Source organism: Dendrobates tinctorius, unplaced genomic scaffold (genome assembly GCF_039654945.1).
Source record: "Dendrobates tinctorius isolate UK_male_01 unplaced genomic scaffold, ASM3965494v1 ptg000056l, whole genome shotgun sequence".
Classification (NCBI taxonomy): Eukaryota; Metazoa; Chordata; class Amphibia; order Anura; family Dendrobatidae; genus Dendrobates; species Dendrobates tinctorius.
In genome coordinates this window covers 16,942,441-16,966,755 of record NW_027361724.1, presented here as the reverse complement: position 1 = coordinate 16,966,755, position 24,315 = coordinate 16,942,441, and the positions used below count along the sequence as shown (strand labels likewise).

General features: G+C 44.3%; 1 protein-coding gene across 2 annotated transcripts in view; it reads left to right on the top strand.

Annotated features, from left to right (window-relative positions):
* USP40 (ubiquitin specific peptidase 40) overlaps positions 1-23,444 on the top strand; it is a 99,828-nt gene extending 76,384 nt beyond the window's left edge. For both annotated transcript variants that reach the window (XM_073577560.1, XM_073577561.1), the window contains exons 21-32: positions 564-650; positions 1,837-1,873; positions 8,574-8,641; positions 11,179-11,253; positions 11,348-11,453; positions 11,557-11,651; positions 11,777-11,895; positions 17,443-17,508; positions 18,031-18,241; positions 19,513-19,608; positions 19,686-19,777; positions 21,317-23,444. In XM_073577560.1, coding sequence (XP_073433661.1) covers positions 564-650; positions 1,837-1,873; positions 8,574-8,641; positions 11,179-11,253; positions 11,348-11,453; positions 11,557-11,651; positions 11,777-11,895; positions 17,443-17,508; positions 18,031-18,241; positions 19,513-19,608; positions 19,686-19,777; positions 21,317-21,404 — 1,140 coding nt within the window. In that variant the 3' untranslated portion in view covers positions 21,405-23,444. The remainder of the gene's footprint in view (positions 1-563; positions 651-1,836; positions 1,874-8,573; positions 8,642-11,178; positions 11,254-11,347; positions 11,454-11,556; positions 11,652-11,776; positions 11,896-17,442; positions 17,509-18,030; positions 18,242-19,512; positions 19,609-19,685; positions 19,778-21,316) is intronic.
* The last annotated feature ends 871 nt before the right edge of the window (positions 23,445-24,315 follow it).

Sequence of the window (24,315 nt, the reverse complement as noted above, 5' to 3'; positions counted from 1 at the left end):
TTTGTTGTGTACCTATAGACTTGTATAGGCCTCATCCAAAATACGTAAGCGAATAGTGCATGTTGCAATATTTTTTTATTTATTTTTTTTTTAATGCGGACATTGAGTCTACGTGAAAAAAAAAAAACCACTCACCTTAACAGCCCAATCAAATAACATTTGTCTGAATGTTGTCCGTTTTTCCACGGACAGCACTCTGAAAAGACAATGATGTGAATATAGCCTTATAGTCAGAAAAATCCAAGTATTTTTCACTGGTCTATTGACTTTAATGCTCTATAATATATTGCTAGTATAGTGTTGGGAGATAATAAATGGAGGCATCTAGGTACCTTGTTCACATTGCACTTGTACATCACACAATAACTGATAGGTTGCCGTACCTCTTCTAATGTTTTCTTTCTGATTTATGGAAGTAAATAGATGGCAGGATTGGGCACCATTGAACTCTCATTTTGGAACTTAAGTCTCAGATGGCTGTGATGGACCATTGGAAATATGAAGGTCTGCAGTAAGCTATGAGAGCCTGTTGTATAAGCTACATTATTTGTATGTATCTGCAGGTCTTCTTATCTTTTATTCTTGGCACTGATCTTCAAGAAGGACAGGAACAAGACATTATCCTGGATGAAAGTCTGACAGTGAAGGAGGTATTTGTCCCCTCTTACTAAATGAAAGGCATTTGCAATCACTTTGTAGTTTCTAGATGTGCTCTGGGGCAGATTTATTAAAGGGATTCTCTCACCAGTTTTTTGTCACCTAATCTGAGAGCAACATAATGTAGAGACAGAGACCTGGATTCCAGTGATGTGTCACTTACTGGGCTGCTTGCTGTAGTTTTAATAAAGTCACTGTTTTTTCAGCAGGAGATTATCACTAGAGGACTAGTAAATCTGCAGCCATGTAGTCCTCTGTATGACTCTGCTGTGCGAACAGAGAAAGCTGTTACTACATCTCATACAGGAGGAGCCCAGAACAGGCATGTTACTCCTTTGTGAGACATATAGACTGCATAACGATTACAAGTTGCCTCAGGAGACAATTATTTTTACTATATACTGCAATACAGCTGTATTGTAGTATATAGAACAAAGGATTCCATGTTCAAGTTAAAAAAAGAAAAATACAACTTTGAATCACCGCCTTTTCTTAGATTAAGAATAAAGTAATTAAATTATATTTCGTATTTCATGAAAGTTTGCTCTGTCAACATATAATCTTAACTTGTAAAATAAATACTGTGAAGAAAAAAAACATTGAAACACCAAAATTTCCATTTTTCTGTTGCAGCACTTTCCTAGAAAAAAAAATACATTAAGCAATTATGAAAGCATCACATGATCCCTGCAAAATAAAAGCTCACCACACAAAAGACAAGCCTTCATATTGCTCCATTGACCAAATCAAAATAGTTATGAATCTCAGATAATGGCGAGACAGATAAAAAAAAATAAATAAATAAATAATAATAATTTATAAGGTTCCAAAAAGAAAATTCTAGCCACTAAAATCTTAAAAAAAACAAAAAACTGCACCAGTTTGCAGAGATACCAATAATGCGACCCTGACGAGTCATTTTACCCAGGGCATTTTTACTATATTATGAACATCCCCAAAGCAAAACTAAAAAAAAACAGTTTCAGAATTGTTACTTTTTTCCCTTCACTATTTCACCCCATTTGAAAAAAAATTCTCCCCATTTTTATCAGTATATTATATGGTGAAACGATTGCTGTCATTCAAAAGAACAATAAGTACATTGTCAAAATGGCTGAGTGTTAGTCATCAGGTCGTTGCTTGGAGTTTATTACTTATTTAATTCTGTTTTTGTGTCAGTGCTTGGATCAGATGCTGCTGAGAGCTGGCTTACCAGGTGAGAAATGAAAATGCGTTAAATATAATAAATTACTTGTTCCCCATGAATATTGCCCCCCAGCACCCTGATGTGTGGCACTTTGTAATGGTACATAGACATGTTCCACTTTGACCCAGATCTGCACATTCTATATTATCTTACTGTTCCAGGTATATAGATCATACAGCGCCAATCACCAGATCACCTCTGGTCCATAATACAAGGCGGAAACTTCTTTAAATTTTTTTTTCTCCTTCGTCTCATTGGGGGACACAGAGACTGTGGTTGTATGCTACTGCCGTCTGGAGGCTGACACTAGGTATACAAAAAACAAGTTAGCTCCTCCCCCGCCACATACACCCTCGCCCCGGTACCGGGCGGAAACCAGTTTTTTGCTTAGTGTCTTTGGAGGCACACGCAGACTGGATCTATCCAGGCTATTTTTTTTTTATTCCTTTTCGGTTCTCGCGCTATGAAGAGGAGACAGGGGCGACTGATCCTATAGAAAGGGTCCGATCTCCCCAAACCAACAACGGGCGAGCACGTGTTGAGCATCGCTCCGCGTATCCTTTCCCGCACCGAGGGACATCTCTGGGACTTTTCCCCAGACATCTATTTTTTCCGTGTTTGTTATTTTATGAAGATAAGACAGGGGCAACGCATCCTATTGAAAGGATCCGATTTCCCCAAACCAGCAACGGGAGACCACATGCGAGTGTCCCTCCACGTTTCCTCTCCCGCGACGTGGGACATTATGCCAGACTTAGCCCTGTCCACCCCTAGGTATGGAAACCATGGGCTTGCACAGTGGCACAAGACTAGTCTGTGCGCCCCCACTGCTCCACCAACGCTAGACGGCGGTGCTGCATGGCGGCGGACGGTCCCTCTCCTCGCCCCTGCAGGGCAGGCGGAGCTAGGGTGCCTGCACCGTCCAGAGAGCAAATACCCCGGTAGGTATGCAGCTGGGGAGGGCTCTGGGCAGCGAGTAGGAGCCAGGGATCCCCTCGACCCCCCCCCCCCCCCACCTTTCGCCCTTCGCCTCAGAGTACCTGCAGCCGGGGTAGTAGGTCCCCGCGGGCCTGTGCGCCGTCGGGGGGTGAGTGTTGAGCCGGTTGGTAGGCCGCGGTTTCGGCCTGGGCACCGGTGAAGGGTCCCGTCCCCGGACGCGGCGTCCTATCGGCCGCCGCCGCACGGCGTCACGGTCGGCGCCGCCTTCGGGCGCGGCGTCCTATCTGGCGCCGCCTCCCGGCACAACGGCGGCGCCGCCCCCGGCGCGGCATCACAGCCGGCACCGCCCCGGCCTGACATCATATCCGGCGGCGCCCCCAGCCCTAGGGCGGGCGCTGGTTTAAATCAAGGCCTCGGCTTCAGAGCAGGGTAGGCCGCATCTGGAAAGAGCCCGGGCGACCTACCTAGAGGCAAGGAGTCACGCTGGAAGAGGGGCACACAGCAGCAGGGTAAGTGCGACCCCGTCCTGGAACTGCGCAGGTACATTTAGAGGTTACCCTCCTCCTCCTCCTTTCCCCTTTAACTTGTGATAGGAGTAAGCGGCATTATGTCTGGAAAAGGGAAAACGCACACGTTCCTTTATGCCGCATGCGTTTCCTGTGGGGTTATGTTCCCACGAGCACAGACTATCAAATTGTGTGAAGCCTGCGACTCCGAACACGCCCAGGAGCCCTCCCCTGCGACAGAGCCCAGAGGTCTGGATCCCCCGGAATGGGCGTTATCACTGTCTCGGTCCATGGTTTCACTTACGAAGGCGATTGAGACCCTTCAGGCCCCGGATAGGGGTAGAGTTGGCTCGCTTGTTTGGGAGGGATCGTCCACCTCACAGGAGCCTCCGGCCTGCAGGGGCCGCACACTCTCTAGGCAGACGCACAGGAAAAGAACCCATACTGTGTCTCCAGGCCCCTCCGGTGTGTCAGCATCCGCGAGTGTGGCATCACGCTCACCGTCACCTTTTTCCGGGAGCGAGCAGAGTTCAGGTGACGACGTAGAAGAATCCTTAAACCTGGATATACCGGGGTGTCGGGAGACGGTAGACAGTCTTATTGAAGCTGTCAATCAGACTCTGGGGATTGAGGATGATGTCTCACCAGCTGCAGGTCATAAAGTGTCTTTTAAAAAGGCCAGGAGACCACATAGAGTGTTGAACACTCATCCGGAGTTCGAGGACATTGTGCAGCGTCCCAGGGAACGTCCAGATAAGCGTTTTTCTGGACAAAAAACGCTAGAAGCAAGGTATCCATTCGCATCAGAACTCTGTAAAAAATGGGCGGAATCCCCGGTAGTGGATCCCCCAGTGTCTCGCCTAGCCTCAAGATCCCTGTTGTCAGTTCCCAGTGGTTCCGCCATTAAGGACCCCACGGATCGGCTCATAGAGGGGTTAGCCCGCTCGGTGTATGAGGCATCAGGATCAGCACTCTTTCCTTCTTTTGCAGCGACATGGGTAGCCAAGGCCATGATGTCATGGTCGGATTCTTTAAACAAGATCCTGCAGGATAGAGAATTGCCGACAGAAGTAGGCGAGATAGCAAGTCAGATCGCAATGGCAGGGGACTATTTAATTAGTGCATCTTTTAGATGCGGCTAATGGCGCAGCACTAGCGGCGGCAAACGCAATCGCCATTAGGAGAGCCTTATGGTTAAGGCTGTGGCGGGCTGATTCAATTTCTAAAAAATCGTTGACTTCTCTGCCCTTTCAGGGGGACCGGTTATTTGGGGAGAAATTGGATAAGCTTATTTCAGACGCCACGGGGGGAAAAAGCAGCTTTCTTCCACAACAGAGGAGTAAAGTGCCGTTTCGTCAGCCGCAGGCGCGCTTTCGAGCATTTCGTACCCCAGGGTGGATGGCAGCAGCCGGTACCTCCGACCCAGCTCGCCATGGCCAAGACAAAGAGCGTCAGGTTACGTACAAGGCCAACCCCTTGGGCAGGATGCGGGGCCGGCCGCCCAGATCAAGGGGGGCCAGGTCTCAGAGGACCTCAACAAAATGACTCGAAATATCCAGTACCCAGGGAGAGTAGGGTAGGCGGTCGTCTGCTCAGGTTCTGCCACGTATGGGTCGCAGTGTCGCGCAACGCATGGGTGGCAGAATTAGTGTCTTCCGGGTACAAAATAGAGTTCATCAGGGATCCGCCAAAACGATTTTTTCTTTCTCAGCTTCCCAAGACGGAAGTTCGGGCACAGGCTTTGCTAGAGGCCATCGAGGTGCTGCAGCGCAACGAGGTCATTGTCCCTGTACCAGAGGGCGAAAAAACCCGGGGTTTTTAGTCCAACCTGTTCGCGGTACCCAAGAAGGATGGAATAGTAAGGCCGGTTCTGGACTTAAAGCTCCTGAACAGGTTCATCAGGGTCAGGCATTTCCGCATGGAATCTCTCCGGTCGGTCATATCGTCCATGCAGCAGGGAGAATATTTGGCCTCCATCGATGTCCAGGATGCCTACCTACACATCCCTATTTTTCCCCCGCATCAAAAATTCCTGCGGTTCGCAATCGAGGGGCGACATTTCCAGTTTGTGGCCCTACCTTTCGGGTTGGCCACAGCCCCCAGGATATTCACGAAAGTGATGGCGGTCGTTATGGCCACTCTACATTCTCGGGGCATAGTGGTTTTTGCCGTACCTGGACGACCACCTGGTAAAGGGTCCGTCCTTTCGAGCTTGCGAGGAGAATGTCAGCATCACTCTGGATACCCTATCTCGCCTAGGATGGTTGGTCAACGGGATGAAGTCATCCCTTACTCCAGCCCAGAGGATTCTGTTTCTAGGGATGATTTTCGATACTTCCCGAGGGTTGGTGATTCTCCCCCAGGACAAGGCTCGGGCACTTCGGCAGGGAGTTCGAACCCTTCAACAGCCGGGGCCCCACACTATCCGGTTTGGGATGAGGGTTCTAGGGAAGATGGTGGCGGCGATGGAGGCAATTCCGTTTGCGCAATTTCATCTCCGTCCCCTGCAACATGCTCTCTTAGCGACATGGGACAAAAGTCCGTTCTCGCTCGATCATCAGTGCAGGTTGTCCTCTCAGGTCCGAAGGGCGCTTCAATGGTGGACACTCGACTCCTCTCTTCGTCAGGGGAGGGTCTTTCCCCCGTATCAGTGGTTAGTGATCACGACTGATGCGAGTCTTTTCGGTTGGGGGGCAATCTTCCGCCACCACACGGCCCAGGGGCAATGGTTGCCTCAAGAGGCGCGTCTCCCTATCAACTTGTTGGAGATTCAAGCAGTGCGGTTGGCACTGCAACAGTTTCAGCACTTGCTGGCAGGGCGCCCGGTTCGGATTCAGCCAGACAACGCCACGGCAGTAGCATACGTGAATCACCAGGGAGGCACGCGCAGCAGGGCAACCATGCGCGAGATAGAGCATGTGCTCCGCTGGGCCGAAAGGAACCACTTGATGATCTCAGCAGTTCACATACCAGGCGTGGAATATTGGGCAGCAGATTTCTTAAGCCGGCAGGGGATCGCGGCCGGGGAATGGGCTCTGCACCCCGATGTCTTTCAGCAAATTTGCCAGCAGTGGGGGACTCCGGACGTGGACCTGATGGCCTCCAGGGAAAACACCAAGGTGGGCGTGTTTGTCGCCCGGTCTCGGGACCCGCGAGCGATCGCAGTAGATGCGCTGGTCCTGCCATGGAACCAGTTTCAGCTCCCATACTTGTTTCCCCCGCTGCCACTTCTCCCGAGGGTCATCAGAAAGATCAAGACCCGTCGGACATGGTATGTGGATCTGGTGCAGCTCCTCGCAGACGTACCCTGGCGGCTACCAGATCGTCCAGACTTGCTGTCTCAGGGGCCGATCTGCCACCCGAACTTAGGGGCCCTGTGTTTGACGGCATGGCCGTTGAATCTTGGGTTCTGACCCAGGCGGGGTTCGGGCGTGATGTGGTGGCTACAATGGTTAGCGCCCGGAAACCGGCCTCGGCAAGAATCTATCATAACACTTGGAGGGTTTTCTTTCAGTGGTGTCGTGAACGCGGAGTTGCGCCATTATCCTTCTCGGTCCCCAACATCCTGGCCTTTCTCCAGTCCGGCCTAGACGCAGGGTTGGCTCCGAGTTCCCTTAAGAGGCAGATATCGGTCTTGTAGGTCCGTTTTCAGCGGAAGTTCGCAACCATCATGCAGGTCAGGACGTTCATTCAAGGGGTCTCTCATTTGGTACCCCCCTTTAGGGCACCCTTGGAGGCCCGGGACCTGAATCTGGTACCGAGTGTCCTGCAGGAGGCCCCGTTTGAGCCGTTACAGGAGGTTTCGTTGGCATATCTCTCCAGGAAGGTGGTATTCCTGGTAGCCATAACTTCCATTAGGCGGGTCTCGGAGTTGGGGGCATTGTCTTGTAGGGCTCCATTTTTTACCTTTTTTAAGGATAAGGTAGTCCTTAGACCGCCGCCGCCTTTTTTGCCGAAGGTCGTGTCTTCTTTCCATATTAATGAGGACATTGTTCTGCCTTCGTTTTGTCCGGCACCAGTTCACAGAGTGGAGAGAGCGCTCCACACGTTGGACCTGGTAAGAGCTCTCAGGAGGTATGTGTCAAGGACAGCACCTTTTCGACAGACAGACTCGCTGTTTGTGATCCCCGAAGGGCGCAGGAAGGGGCTCGCAGCTTCACGGTCAACCATAGCCAGATGATTCGCCTAACTATTCAGGAGGCTTACCGTCTTAGAGGCACGCCGGTTCCTACAGGAATAGGGGCGCACTCTACTCGGGCAGTGGGCGCCTCTTGGGCGCTTCAGCACAAGGCTTCGGCAGAGCAGGTATGCAAGGCAGCAACCTGGTCCAGCCTGCACACTTTTTGTAAGCACTACAATGTACATACTCAGGCTTCGTCTGATGCGAGCCTGGGTAGGAAAATTCTCCAGGCAGCAGTGGCACACCTTTAGACAGGAGGGCATGCGGCTTGGAGCGGTGAGTTGTCTTCCCACCCAGGGACTGCTTTAGGACGTCCCACAGTCTCTGTGTCCCCCAATGAGACGAAGGAGAAACATGGATTTTTGTGAGTACTCACCGTAAAATCCTTTTCTCCGAGACGCTCATTGGGGGACACAGCACCCACCCTGATAGCCAGTTGGCTCTTGTTTATTTAATTAGTATAATTCCTTATTTAATGTAGGTTGTTCCTTTTTCAGACATATGTTTGGCATAAGGTTAAAATTATGTTTATGTCTTCCTACTGGTTTCCGCCCGGTACCGGGGCGAGGGTGTATGTGGCGGGGGAGGAGCTAACTTGTTTTTTGTATACCTAGTGTCAGCCTCCAGACGGCAGTAGCATACACCCATAGTCTCTGTGTCCCCCGATGAGCGTCTCGGAGAAAAGGATTTTACGGTGAGTACTCACAAAAATCCATGTATCGAGATAAACTACATTCATAAACCATAAAATGAGGATGAAAGGAGGAATCTCAGCTGTAACTTTCTAATTATGTTCATCGTAAACTTTAGGAAACGTATATAAAGCAATTTTCTGTCAAAAATTTTGAAACGTAATATATTCCAGGAGGTTTTGTATATGGCGGACTGTGCACAACATAGACAGGATATACATACATACACATATGGGTTAATACGACATAGGAGCTATTTAAACAAAAACCTTCTTATTAATTATTCTCAGAGTCTCAAAATCCCTAAACATAATGCAGTTCAGCAAAGCTACAATTTTAAATTTGAAGCTTTTGATCCATATTAGCTCCCCCCCCCCCCCTTTTTTTTTTAGGGGACGCTGGTTGGCACCTAAGAAAGATGGACTGGTGTTACGAAGCTGGAGATGCCGTGACTGAAGAGGTACAGGCACTAAATGTTGCTTCCTTTCTATACTCTGACTTTATTACATTTTTTTGTTCCTTTTTGTCCTTCTTTGTCCTCAGCCATGTCATTTCTTCCTATGATTCTTACATGTGTGCTATATGCACTATCAAAACTTTAAAAGGGCTTTACCAGTCTTACTAAATTAATGACTGATCCAGTGGATAGGTCATCAGTATCACATCAGCGGAGATCTGACACTGCTACCCCAGCCAGTCAGTGGCTAGTCATTGGCTCGCAGCTCCAGCAGTGGCCAGATGTAAGCGGTGAACAGATCGAAAGAGCATAATGCAAAAATAGGCGCTGAGCTTCAGTTTCTGGAAATGGGTGCCACACATTGAGCGGTTCTATACTATTCAGATCCATTCACTGTTTACATCTGGCCACTGCCAGAACTGAAAACTGCTGATTGATAGGGGTGTCCTATGCCCCTCCAGTATTATTTTTAACGTATGCAAAAGATAACCCCTATATTTCAGTCCAGCGCAAAAAAGGAGATGCCTAATCAAACACACTAAAGGGGGTTTTACACATAGCGATATCGCTAGCAATATCGCTAAGACGTCACTGATTTAGTGACGTTATAGCGATATCGCTATGTGTGATACTTACCTCCGACCGGCTCCCCCGCTGTCCATCGCTGATCGCGCGAGATTGGGCGGCTCCATTTCTCGTCGTCAGCTTCCTGCTGGGGCTTCCTGCTGCGTGAGACGAGCGACGCTGGACGCGGGTGGGAGGACGTCTGGATCGCTGTGTGTAAAAGGTGAGTATCGTCCGCTGCGTCGCTGCTGCATCGCTGTGAGATCTTCCTGTGTGGTAGCTCACTAGCGGTCATTTAGCGATGCACCAGCGATCCTGACCGGGTCGTATCGCTGGTGCATCGCTAAATGTAAAAGGGCCTTAAGTGTAAATACAGAAGAATCCCCTTCCACCACAGGTATCTATAGCAGGAAGGTTGTTTCTGTAAACAGCATGATTTTAAAAAAAAAAAAAAAAAATTGGAAGTCTAGCGATTGTTTTGACACTAAAAAGGTCAGAGTTTGTGTTCCTTCACGCATGTCAATTTTCATGTATTTTGTTTAAGTCAGAATCCAGTAGACATACAAAAGAGAGTAGAAATATGTTCCTAAATAATTGTATCAAAATCTGCTTATGTGATTCTGGCCCTAGAAGGTCATAACATGAAACCTTTCAGAGAAGTAGGCACGTCCAATATTCAGCTGTTGCAAAAATTAAGAGACCACTGCACAGTTTAAAAAAAAAATCAGCGTCTCTGCATGTCTGACAGCCATTCCATTCCAGTATCTGTTGAATTCCAACCAGAGTACACCTCATTCTACTTAAAGTGCTTCTGATTAGGTGATCACCTGAACCAAATCTTATTTAACGAAGGAAAGTATAAAAAACCCTGCTGTGGTGTTCACAATCCTCTTACAATAGGACGAGCTGGATGGCAAAACAAGTGCTAGTAATATCCCAAAAGTAATAGGAATGAAAATATAACTTTTAGCCATGCCAAAGGAGTTGAAAAGAAAAGTCTTGAGTGAGGAAAAGAAGGGCTCAATTCTGGCTTTACTAGCAGAGGGATACAGTGAGCGTCTTGTTGCCTCCATCCTTAAAATTTCTAAGACGGCAGTCCATTGCAACAAAGTCAAGCAGCAGACATTGGGGACAACAAAGCTACAGACCGGCAGAGGGCTAAAATGACCCTCCACTGACCGGTATGCCCGTCATATTATTCGAATGTCACTCAGCAGCCGCAGGATGACGTCAAGTGACCTACAAAAGGAATGGCAAATGGCAGCTGGGGTGAAGTGCACGGCAAGAACAGTTCATAACAGGCTCCTAGAGGCAGGGCTCAAGTCATGTAAAGCTATAAAAAGCCTTTCATCAATGAAAAGCAAAGGAGAGCCAGGCTGAAGTTTGCCAAAGACCATACAGATTGGACCATAGAGGACTGGAGTAAGGTAATCTTCTCTGATGAGTCTAATTTTCAGCTTTGCTCAACATCTGGTCGTCTAATGGTTAGACTGAGACTTGGAGAGGAGTACAAGCCACAGTGTCTTGCACCCACTGTGAAATTTGGGGGGGGATCGGTGATGATCTGGAGATGCTTCAGCAAGGCTGGAATTGAGCAGGCTAATCTTTGTGAAGGATGTATGAATCAAGCCGTACACAAGGTTATCCTGGAAAAACAGTTGATTCCTTCTGCTCAACAATGTTCCCCAACTCTGAGGACTGTTTTTTCCAGCATGACAATGCGCCATGCCACACTGCTAGGTCAATCTGTGTGAATGAAGGACCACCACATCAAACCTTTTCATTTTCTGAAAATAAATACAAAATTTAGTGCTTTGAAATTCGAAGACATGTCAGTAGTTTATAGAATAAAAGAGCAATTTACATTTTACTCAGAAATATACCTATAAAGAGAAAAATCAAACTGAAAATTTTGCAGTGGTCTCTTAATTTTTGCCAGAGCTGTATGTTTCACCCTTATTATTTTGCATTTTCAGGACTCTTCATTGAAGGATCTAAAAATTCGATCTGGAGACATTTTTGTTATAACAGAAGGAAGACTTCCACCTAAGGTCAGTATTTGTACTTCTAGCTTCATTATCTCATTGATTTTTCTCTAATAATATGCGATATGAAATGTCATAATATTTGATCACTTCCTCATAGGGCTTCCTGAAGTTACCAATATGGCTGTACTGTCCAAAGACACCGCAAACCTCTGTAAATCATGTGATCACTCATGCGACTGCACTGCAGATAAACCCATCCGGAGGTAGGCTTCTTGGGCAGCTTTCTTTTTGTCTAGTTTTTTTGTTCCAGATTACAAAACACTAGCAGTCCTTCGGACAAGATTCTACTTTCTGTACATTTCACAGATAATTTGGTCCATGAAGACATGGAGACTGACCTCTGCTTTGTGTGCCACATAGAGATATCCAAGGATGCTTCACTCCAGGACCTTAAATTACAGGTATACTTGTGTATTGCCTTATGGCAAAAACAAATCGGTTGAATAGCCCCTCCATGTTTTCTTAGTATTATCCCCTGTGAATTTTCAGATATTTTTTATTTTTCATTATTTCTTCCTCTGTTCAGATCTTGACATTAACAGTTTTTGATGCTCTTGGGATTCCCTCTCCTGAGTTCCTTCGTATTTGGACCTTGGACAACAAACGTTTGGGAAAATTGCTACGGTTAAATCACTTGCAAATGAGGTGAGTTCTTAGGGTTTTATCACCTTCTAAAAGAGGGGCCACCCATGTAATACCACATCTTAACAGGACTCGGCAACTCTGGGGTCTTTGGGTCAAATCACAATCTTGGTGGTGTGGGTTTTCTCCGGGTTCTCCGGTTTCCTCCCACATTCCAAAGACATACTGATAGGGAATGTAGATTGTGAGCCCAGTGGGGACAGGGATGATATTGTATGTACAGCTATAAGTGAAAATGGCAAAAAAGCTAATGAAACTATATTTTACAAGAGTTCTAGATTTCATATTGACTGCTACACCTGCAATGATGCTGCCTATAGCATCCTTACAGTTGTGGCCAAAAGTATTGGCACCCCTGCAATTCTGTCAGATAATACTCAGTTTCTTCCTGAAAATGATTGCAAACACAAATTCTTTGTTATTATTTTCTTCATTTAATTTGTTTTAAATGAAAAAGCACAAAAAGAATTGTCCTAAAGCCAAATTGGATATAATTCCACACCAAACATAAAAAAGAGGGTGGACAAAAGTATTGGCACTGTTCGAAAAATCATGTGATGCTTCTCTAATTTATGTAATTAACAGCACCTGTAACTTACCTGTGGCACCGAACAGGTGTTGGCAATAACTAAATCACACTTGCAGCCAGTTGACATGGATTAAAGTTGACTCAACCTCTGTCCTGTGTCCTTGTGTGTACCACATTGAGCATGGAGAAAAGAATGAAGACCGAAGAACTGTCTGAGGATTTGAGAAACCAAATTGTGAGGAAGCATGAGCAATCTCAAGGCTACAAGTCCATCTCCAAAGACCTGAATGTTCCTGTGTCTACCGTGCGCAGTGTCATCAAGAAGTTTAAAGCCCATGGCACTGTGGCTAACCTCCCTAGATGTGGACAGAAAACAAAAATTGACAAGAGATTTCAACGCAAGATTGTGCGGATGTTGGATAAAGAACCTCGACTAACATCCAAACAAGTTCAAGCTGCCCTGCAGTCCGAGGGTACAACAGTGTCAACCCGTACTATCCATCGGCGTCTGAGTGAAAAGGGACTGTGTAGGGTTCGTGGGCCGAGCTGGGGGTGGTCCCTCTCTTACCGCGTAGAGATGTAACAGAGACACGATGGAGGCAGATATCGGGTACAACAGGTCCAAGTTTTATTCTCTTCGCTGTCCACCTGACGGCCTCCGCAGTACACCGCACTTCAATACACTTTACCTCACTTGACTTCACTTATCGGCTCTCCGTTTCCAGAGACGTTTCCCGCACACCGTACTTTACACCGGGGACGTACATATACGTACCGGCCCCTCTTCCCTCTTTGACGCTCCTGTCAGATCCATGACTGTGGCCACCTTAGGCCCGTAAACCAACAGTAGTTTTACTGAACAGTCGTCTCCCTCTTTCAATACGGTATGCTTTACCTCGGTGCCTCGTCTATACTGCGGTATTTTCCTGTCAGGACCACCCCCCTGACGTTCTCTCTTCTCAGTCCCCCTGGTTTGGTTTTCCTCAGAGTGCACAAACTGTCGTAGTCCTCCTGTCACTCGAGTTCCCCCTGGGGACTGGAACTTTCTGGAACCCTCCCTCAGTATTTATATCATTCCCGGTTCAATGTAACTCCGCCCCCCCATGACCAATGGTTTCCTAAGCTGATATCAAGTCCTTTGCTCTCACTCCTCCCTGCCCTCTAATGGTCAATCCAAGGTACTGCACTTCCACTACACTTTCTCAGCTGTTTCCCCACTGTAGTAACTGACACCTATCTAAACAGTGCAAACCTTCCTTTCTCTATTCTGTCAAGTCTGTCCGTCGTCAGGTCACCTTCCCTACAACTGTTTGGTAGGAGTCCCAGGAAGACCCCACTTCTTACCCCGAGACATAAAAAAGCCAGGCTGGAGTTTGCCAAAACTTACCTGAAAAAGCCTAAAACGTTTTGGAACAATGTTCTCTGGTCAGATGAGACAAAAGTGGAGCTTTTTGGGCAAAGGCATCAACATAGAATTTACAGGAGAAAAAAAGAGGCATTCAAAGAAAAGAACACGGTCCCTACAGTCAAACATGGCGGAGGTTCCCTGATGTTTTGGGGTTGCTTTGCTGCCTCTGGCACTGGACCGCTTGACAATGTGCATGGCAATATGAAGTCTGAAGACTACCAACAAATCTTGCAGCATAATGTAGGGCCCAGTGTGAGAAAGCTGGGTCTCCCTCAGAGGTCATGGGTCTTCCAGCAGGACAATGACCCAAAACACACTTCAAAAAGCAGTAGAAAATGGTTTGAGAGAAAGCACTGGAGACTTCTAAGGTGGCCAGCAATGAGTCCAGACCTGAATCCCATAGAACACCTGTGGAGAGATCTAAAAATGGCAGTTTGGAGATGGCACCCTTCAAATATCAGGGACCTGGAGCAGTTTGCCAAAGAAGAAATGGTCTAAACTTCCAGCAGAGCATTGTAAGAAACTCATTGATGGTTACCGGAAGCGGTTGGTCGCAGTTATTTTGGCTAAAGGTTGTGCAACCAAGTATTAGGCTGAGGGTGCCAATACTTTTGTCTGGCCCATTTTTGGAGTTTTGTGTGAAATGATCAATGTTTTGCTTTTTGCTTCATTCTCTTTTGTGTTTTTTCATTTAAGACAAATTAAATGAAGATAATAATACCAAAGAATTTGTGATTGCAATCATTTTCAGGAAGAAACTGAGTATTATCTGACAGAATTGCAGGGGTGTCAATACTTTTGGCCACAACTGTATGTTAAATAGACAGATTCAGAAAAGCATTGATTATGTTTGCTTTTATAGCTACAACATATTCCATAGTTATTATCTGCGTCTCTGTCCCCAATGGGGCTCAAAATATAAATTCACCATCAGTATGTCTTTAGAAGTGTAAGATTAACCCGAAGGAAACACTCGGAGAACACACTTTGCTTAAACCCTCTCGGACGTAGGAGGCTTGAGCTGAGACTGTCGCACAACCGGTATCTGTCTGTAACAACAGTGAATGGAGCTAGCTCCGAACACTGCTGATTAACCATTAAAATGCCGCTGTCAATCACGGACAGTCACGTTTATATGGCACGATTGCCCCTATCGCTACAGAATGCTGAAGTGCCAATGGATTATTATGGCAGCCGGGGGCCTACTGTACCCCACCGCCACAGTCATCTTAGTCCTCCTAAATGGATGGTCTTTATAAGAGAATGTTATTTTGACTGTGTATTTCAATCCAGTAGTGAGGGTATATACATTCTTGTGTGTATGTGTATACATGCATATTTATGTATGTTATTTTTATTTATTTTTTTCAATTAACTGAATTTTTACTACCACTTATATAAAAAAAAGCTACCGCATGTTAGTTTAGTATTGCTGTAATCGTAAAAGAAGCATGTTTCTGCACAACTAACATCAAAACCCAAAAAACAGTGGCAGAGTTGCACTGTTTTTCACCATTTTACCTTACTTGAATCTTTATTTTCCCCATTTCCCAGTACATTATATGGTAAAATAAATTCTCATTCAGGAAGGGGTTGATTCATGTAGACAATCCATCTCTGTAGGAACCAATTAAGTCATGTGGACATCATTGAAGGGTGGTCCCTTGCTGAAAATACCCCTCTCGTGTATTGCATGGATGGCCATGCTACAGTTCCTGCCTGGCTTCTACTTCCAGGTGGCAGAAGCTGAATTCTGATTGAAATGACATTGTCTTTGATGAAGCAACCCCTTTAAGGCCTTGCTTACAAGTATAATAAAGGCTGCAACCCAGATCAGAGCAGCACAGAGTATGTCAGCGAATCCACAGCAGCACAAAGTATGTCAGGGACCAAGGCCACAGCAGCACAAATTATGTCAGGGACCAAGGCCATAGCAGCACAGAGTATGTCAGTGACTCCACTACAGTAGTACAGAGTATGTCAGGGACTGGATCGCTGACATACTCTGTGCTGCCTGTGGCCTGGGTCACTGACATACTCTGTGCTGCTGTGGCCTGGGTCGCTGACATACTCTGTGCTGCTGTGGCAGCATCTCTGGCAGGGGCGTGTATGTATGAGTGGTTGATGTATAAGAGAGAGAGACTGTCGCGGAGTCGCTAACATGCTCTGTGCAGTTGTGGAGTCGCTGACATACTCTGTGCTGCCTGTGGCCTGGGTCGCTGACATACGCTGTGCTGCTGTGGCCTGGGTCACTGACATACTCTGTGCTGCTGTGGCAGCATCTCTGGCAGGGGCGTGTATGTATGAGTGGTTGATGTATAAGAGAGAGAGACTGTCTGCCTCTATGAGGAGGAACATGTGTGTGCTTCGGCGCAACCTGTGGGCAGGTCGTTCCTTGGTTTCTCTGGCTTAGAGCAAGAAGATAAGGCTCTGCCTACAGTTCGGCCCCGGACCACGGGCATCTCGCTAACTGGAAACTTCTAACACTGATTACACAAGAACCACAAGACTGATTTCTTCACTTCAGATATAATTTTAATCAGTATAATGGCAGCAACATGACAATGCTTGTAATTTACGTAGCAACATCCTGCTGACTGGTTCGCTTTAAGAGCATCAGATTTTCTGCACAAAACGCATGCACCTGAAAAAACATAGCATTTAAAATAATGGGAACATGCCCAAAGACATCTGAAATTGGGATCCATCTTTTGGTAACCACCATTATTTCTGCTGAAGAACTTCTAATCGGTAGAAGCTTCCTTGATCCTCATTTACAGAATGAGTAGTGGAAATGGTTCCTGCTGATGATTTCTTTCTTTAAATTCTTATTGTCCCTTTAAATGATATTCCCATCTCTGAACTTTATGGCATATCCACAGCACATGTCATTATAAAAGTCCTAGATATGGGACCTGCACATATATCAAGACCAAGGGTTCCCCCGGCCACTCAATCAGCATGATAAGGTGACTGCTGCATCCAGATGAGTTGACATTGAGCATATGTGGCTGTTTGCATTGCTGAGAATATGGTTGCGTTCACACAAGCATACAAAAAATTGTTCAGAGTTTCATCCAGAAAAGTGAGACAATATTTTATTCTCACTTGTGACCTGTGTTCAGTCCATTTTTCTACAGCAGCAGCTATTAGTCATTTACAGTTTCCTATGTTACAAAATTGCAACGTATCCATGAAAATGGCATCAGATTTTTTTATTTTTTTATTTTTGCACACCCATAGACGTGAAGAATAGGCATGTCTCATACAGTTTATGGAAGAAACTAGTGCATGCTGAGATTTTTTTTAAATTATTCTTAGTTTTTATTTTATTTATTTTTTTCATGCGCAGATTGTCCGAGTGCTGTCCTTTTTTTTTCCATGGACAGCACTTGGACTGGAATTACGGCCGTGTGAACGAGCCCAAAGGATGAAATCTAAGTTCTCATCCACAGTCAAAAAGGGGCATCCGTGACCCAGTTTTTAATATAGGTGTGGGTCCCATCCGGGAATCTGCACCTATCAGACAACTATGTCAGATCCTATAAATATACCATAAATGTCTGGATCCGTGCAATGTTGCCCATTATAGGACTTTTCTAATTTTTTGCAGTGACTACAAAATGGGCATTAACACGACACTTTGTGTGGAGCCATTACAGCAGGAGGAGATCCTGGGGTGAGTATTGTGCTACAGCCAACCAAAGAAATGAGCTGGAGAACAAGTTGTCATACGTGCAATGTGTAAGAGCACGTTCACACTGTGGCCATTTCACACACCAAACCCAAGAAAAAAACAAAATGAACAAATACCCTGTAGTAAGTAAATAGCACCAGTACATGGAAATGACCTAACGTACTTGGTTAACACAATACTGATTAAAAAAAAAAGCGTAAAAGCCATCCCACCGCTACAAGGTGTACCCTATCAAGAAACTCCCGTCCTGTCTTTAGTATTAAAACCGGCTGACACAAGGTGAGGTTTACTATTAGAGACAGGATAGAAGTGTCTCGATGAGTACACCTTGGTGCGGTGGGATAGCTTTTACGCTTTTTTTTTAATCAAAATAGTGTTATCTAAGTACCCTATGTTATTTGTATGTACTATTTACTTGAATATTGTATTAGTCCATATAATGTTGACAGGCATGTAGTTTTAAAGTATTTGAATCATTTTAGGACTTTCTCCTTGATTATTTAGACCTCAGGATCTCCTTCTACGGGTTCAGCTTTCTGTTCCAGGGGAGTGTCAATACTTCCCATCTGTGGACGTTGCTTGGAATATCTCTCGTGGCTTCACTGCGTCTGCTCTGCGGCAGAAAATTGCTAACCATTGCTCTTTATCTGTGGACAAAGTTGAGATTGCAAAGTATTTTCCAGATAAACACGAATGGCTTCCGATATCCAGCTGGGTCAGTATATCTGTAGCTGATGATATAAGGAGTTTGTTTTAATCCGTTCTGTTCTGGCATTCATGTCATTTGCCACTCAATCCTTTAGTTCTATCTACAATATGGTGATCTCTTTTAATAATAGATTAAGCAAATTGTCTCTTCAGAGAGGAAGAAGACTAGAACTCTAGTGCCACCTATTGGAAGTAGCAATCCTAAAAGGCAATGTCGACCCTTTAACGAGCCTTGTTACATGACTTAGGATAAAAGCCAAACCAGAATCTCAATTTGCAGACACTGTGTTTCGGGGTGCTGCCCCTCCTCAGTGCGAAGTGTGAGATCTGGTTTGGCATCTCGGCATGCTTAGCATGTCATTCTCTGCAAGGAGAAATGATACTTCTTGGATATCGGTCAGACACTTGTCACACAGCCAAACCAGATCTCATGCTTTGCACTAACGAGGGGCAGTACCCTGAAACACGGTGTCTGCAAATTGAGATTGTGATTTGACTTTTATCCTAAGTCATGTAACAAGGCTCGTTAAAGGGTTGACATTTACGATTGCTACTTCCAATAGGTGGCACAAGAGTTCTAGTCCTCTTCCTCTCTGAAGAGACAATTTGCATATTTCCCAGAGGAGCATTGCGGCTTTGTCTCCCCATCTCAGCATGCTTAGCATGTCAATCTCCGCAAGGAGAAATAATACTTCATGGATAATAAAAAATTATCAAATAGGTGTTACTCTAATTTGATCAGAAATCAGATAAATGTACATATACAGTAAATATTGTTTTTGAAATATTCAACTACACAATAAAATGTAAAGTTAATAATGAAAAAAATAAACAATGAAAGCAAGGGGAGGCCGATGAGAGACACAAAGTAATGAGAATAAGAAAAAAATAGAATAGCCACAATATGGCAGAACACTTCCAAAGAGTGATGATAACATCTATGTATTGGCACATGTATATAGCCACAAAGTTAATTACAATGCAATTCAGTAAGTTATAGAGAGATTTGGTGCAATGTAATGCACAAAAATAAAGTCAATAGTGAAGAGAGAAGATGCATTATAATCGGACATACCCAAAAATTAATGGAAGGTGTCACCGCATTTACCTCCACCTTAGACCCCGATGCGCGTTTCTACCCTACATCTTGTGGGGGTTTTAGTAATGAACACTCCTTCACACTGGATTTATCCACAAAAAAGACACATTCATTTTACTTCAGGATTAAGTAGAATATTATATATGTATATAATATTTCTGAGTTGCTTTATTCTACAGACTCAACATGTTTCCAAGAAAAAGAAGAAAAAAAAAGCAGACAGCCTACAGGGAGCGCCGTATTACCTAAAAGATGGCGACATTATAGGGGTAAAGGTAAGTTGGATCTGCAGTCTGACTACATGGAAAAAGGCTGTTGGCACCGACTCATTGGTTGTTAATGTTTTTGACAGAACCTTTTATTAGATGACAGAGTGGACTTTTACTCTGAAGTTGATTTTATTGCTAAGGAAAAGCAAAGGCAGAGTGCAGAAGGCAAAAAGAGGTAAGAATCACACTTGTCTGTATGTGAATGGGATCTTCAAGTGGTCCAAAATAACAACTGGTTCCAAAGATGTCATGTTAAAAAAAAAAAAACAGCCTATGGCACGTCACACATTTTACTATGCAATTAAAAAAACAAAAAAAATTAATGGTTCAATTTCTCAATGTGCAGAAATGTAGAAAAACTTTCATGGCTCAAACCGTGTCTCAGGAGTCAAAAGCTAATAAGACATTCAATGTATTTGCTCCAATTTTCTTCTATTGAGGCCTCATTCAGGTGTCAGGGATTTTTTTCACCTCTGAAAAAACTGACTGATGTTCATCAGTGTTTTGGATCAGTTTTTCATCAGTGTGTGTGATCAGGGTTTTTTTTTTTACATCAGTGTTCATCCGTTTAACCCCTTTCCAACATCGGGCAATTTTTTTTTTAACAAACTTTTAAATTTTTTTTTCACCACTTACATGAAAAAAAACCTATACATGTTTGGTGTGTGAGCTCGCAATGACATGGAGAAACATAATGGCAGGTCAGTTTTATCATTTAGTGACCATGGAAAAAAAAAACAACTGTGGCATTGCACTTTTTTTGGCATTTTCACTGCACTTGTCCCGTTTTCCAATAAACTATATGTTAAAACTAATATGTCATTCAAAAGTTCTACTTGTCCTTCAAAAAACAAGCCCTCACATGGCCATTTTGACCAAAAAATAAAAAAGTTATGGCTCTGGGAAGAAGGGGAGCAAGAAACGAAAATACAAAAACAAAAATACCTGTAGTCGTTAAGGGGTTAAAAATGATGAGGGTTTTGCAAGTTTCTCCTAGCAGACAGTAAGTGAAAATCTGACGGTGCACAAATGCAACAAGGATTCTATCAGTTATCAGACCCATTGGTTTCATCTGTGACGCAGATAAAAGATTGACATGACTCAATTTTTTTTTTTCTGCAGAAACTTAGTCCACAAAAAACTTTCATGTGAACAAACCCATATGCCATGAGTACACATTCTGTCTACCAAAAATGCAGCACTTGTACGTGAAAAATGGACATCTAAATGAGGCCTAGAAGAATGAATAATATGGTTTTCAGGTCGAACATCACAGTTACATGCACATAATGAAAGAGAAATTGGAGTAACCATAAAGCCACCATTAAAACAAAAATATTTATTAGAAAAAGTTTATTAAAAATAGTAAACAATATGTCAAAAATAAGGAGGATTAACGGACAGAGATCCACCAAGCAAATCCAAAATATCAAGCAATGTATGGTACTGTATATACAAAACCTATAGGCCCAGTCACCATATATAGTAGAAGTCCAATACACATAGAGTGAGACGAAAGGCTAGTTTATAGGTAGTAATGCTTAGCCATAATGAGAGGAGGAAAATAACACTTGGTGGGGCTCTGCCAGCACTGCCCCGACGCGCGTTTCGTGTACAGCTTTCTCAAGCTTTCCTCTTTATGTTAGTAGATCATCGTTAATTTCAGTAATAATTGCTTTGACCGCTTCTTCTTTTTTCCCTTTCTTTTTTACAGTTCACAAGCACTTTGCAATGATAAAGTCCGACCAAAAGGGCGAAAGACGGAGACCGCTCTCTCCATACGAGTGGGAGTATTCAGATAACGAAGACTTGCTCCAGAGGATGGAGCATACACTCTGGGATATGGTTTCCCTTTTTCCTCAGGGATAAGCATATACTGTCAGTAGAAGGCAGTGTGATTGTGGTATCTCAGTTTCTTTCTACCCCTGGAGGTCACAATCTGGTGCGGCGCCATCTCTAATTGCTTTATAGCAGCGCTTGTCACTGGCGCTTTTCTGTAAACCATCAGGGACATATTCTTTCTCTGTGGATGTGCCTCATCATCTCCTGCAAATCACTTGTTGTAACGGTTCTTGTTCGGTTATGTCTCCGGGGTAAAAAGAAATCGCATTTATCATTTCACGTTAAATATAGCGATGCGTGATGATTCCTTTCATAGTGGGTTTGCACGGTTAAGGTTTACGCCCACTCATTACTGGGGGAATAAGCCGCTCTTACTAAATGAGGGAATGATCATAGTCAATGCAGTCATTTAATCTATAGAACTTTTAAGGGCTTAAGACACAGTTTTGGCGTTTTTGTTGCAGGGCTAGGTAACGGTCATGGATATAGATATATATTGGTTCTATAAGTCTCCTTAATGTGCCTTCACCTGTTTTGCTGTCCTTTCCACCCTGCTGCAAGAATGACTGTCACAATGATCCGGACTTGGTCACATTGTGATTATATGTTAACACTATTCCATTAGGGCATGAGAAGTAATATAAGAAATCAATGTAAAGGCCAACTATAGAGAACAATTGATTATTTCTGTATTGAAAGAATAGACGTAGCGCTGATGATCCGCAGGTTCAGGGTTTCCCTCTTTTCAACCACATTATAGTTCTGTAATGGTCGCTTTGTGAGCGTGTTGATGCTCAAAGTAGATACTTCAAAGTTTCTCCATGTTTTTATGAGTTTGTTTCTGGAATTTCTACATTTGGTACATCACACCTTTTGGTATAAGGGAATTGGCAGTTAGTGAACTCCTTACATCGTGCTGAAAATCGTTGCGTTGATTTAACGTCATACTCAGTGTGGAGGACTTGTCTGATCCCTCATTACACATACTACCCATTGATTGATATGGGGATGTGTGTAATGCTTAGTTTATCCTGAGGGGGCTCTGCAGGTAAATTGAGCACTTACTGCCAGGTTCACCCATAATGATGGAGGTCCTGGCAGTGGATGTTTTCTGATCAGTGTATTGTCCACAAGCACCAAATAGGGCCCTAATATATAGTAAAGCACCTTTTTATAATGTTCTGAACTTGTACTTTGCTTTATGATTTGCAAAGACTACATTTCCTTTTGTGAAAAACATCATGAAAACTCTGTATAGTCTCTGAGCTCCAAGGAAATTCTGGAAAATATCAAACTCGACATCCACAGAACTATGAATGCAGCTCTGGATGACAATAGGCCCCATAGAAGATAAAGATTGGTGGCAAATAAGATTAAAGTTCACTGCCCTTTTTAAAGTGCATGTCCACGTTTGGACAACCCTTTATTAATGGGACCAGGTAAGTTGAAAAAAAAATCCTTACCTCCTAGAATGGCGCCACTCCTCCTTATTCAGTGATGTGTCCCCTGCCAATCTCCTGGGATCAACATCTGGTGGGGGCGTCACGTGCTCACTTGTAGCAGCCACTGATCGGCTGCAGTGTTCACATTTTATCCGAACCGAAAGAAAATGGTGGGGGACATAGCATCAAGTATGAAGAAGCACCGATCCGGGAAGGTAGTATAGTTTTTCACCTCCCTCTGCACGGTTAATAAAGGGTTGTCTGGAAGGGGACCACCCCTTTAAGGACATAAAAAAATCTATTTATATTGTTGATGTTATGAAATATCCCTGTAGAAAATCTCGGATGGTAAGAAATTGGTTAATATATCAAGGAGAAAGCAAAAGTATACATGTCTGGAAGTGGAAATGCTCAGCAGCAATATATTGTATGTCCAGGAGGTAACAATCAAACCATTTCTGTTAAAAAATAAATATTTTTTTTTTTCTGTGATAAATGTCATGTCTGTCATTACTTGTGTTTAAAATAAAAAATACTCCCAGTGGGTATTGGAGAATACTACCTGCAGCTAACAACTGCATCACGTGTTTAAAGTGTTCTTATTGCCAATACATTAGCATCTAAAGTTGTTAATTATGTGCTATAACATAAACCCTGATTCCAGCGATGTGTCACTTACTGGGCTGCTTGCTGTAGTTTTGCTAAAATCTTGTTTCAGATTTAACAGCGATCAGACCGCTGAGCGCTGTATAACCCCGCCAACACCACTGATTGGCAGCTGTGTACACTGCATAGGCAGAAATCTGCCAATCAGCGGTGAAGGCGGGATTAAAACACTGATTTTATTCAAATTAAGTGAAGAAACCCAAAAAGTGACACGTCTCTGGAATCGGTGTCTTTGCCCCTACATTATGCTGCTCTCAGATTAGGTGGCAAAATCCTGGTGACTGATTCCCTTTAAACAGGGATTGTCAAACTTAAACAGAAAGACAAAATTTAAAAACTTGGATAAGTCGCTGACCAACCTTGATATTTATAGAAAAAAAATGTCTACAGTTGAGTACGTTTTTACATATCAAATATAGCGATGAACCCTTTCATATGGAGACAAACTTAAAGGTGTTGTCCCACAAACAAAGTACATTTTAATTGATCAATCTTGATAAATCACATGACTGAAGCATTGGGTATTTCCTCACGGGTGGGGATGTGCATAGAAATCATGGGGCCCCACCGCAGAAGTTTTAATTGCCTCCCAAAAAAAATGAAACCTTAACATTCTGTGCAGTCGCAGAAGAGCAGTTCTCACAGCTTTGCAGCCCTTACAAAGTAAGGCTGTGTGCACACGCTGCGGATTAGGTGCGGATTCATACGCGCAGATTTTGTAGAAACCGCAGGTCAAAATACCTGCGGTTTTGCCCTGCGGTTT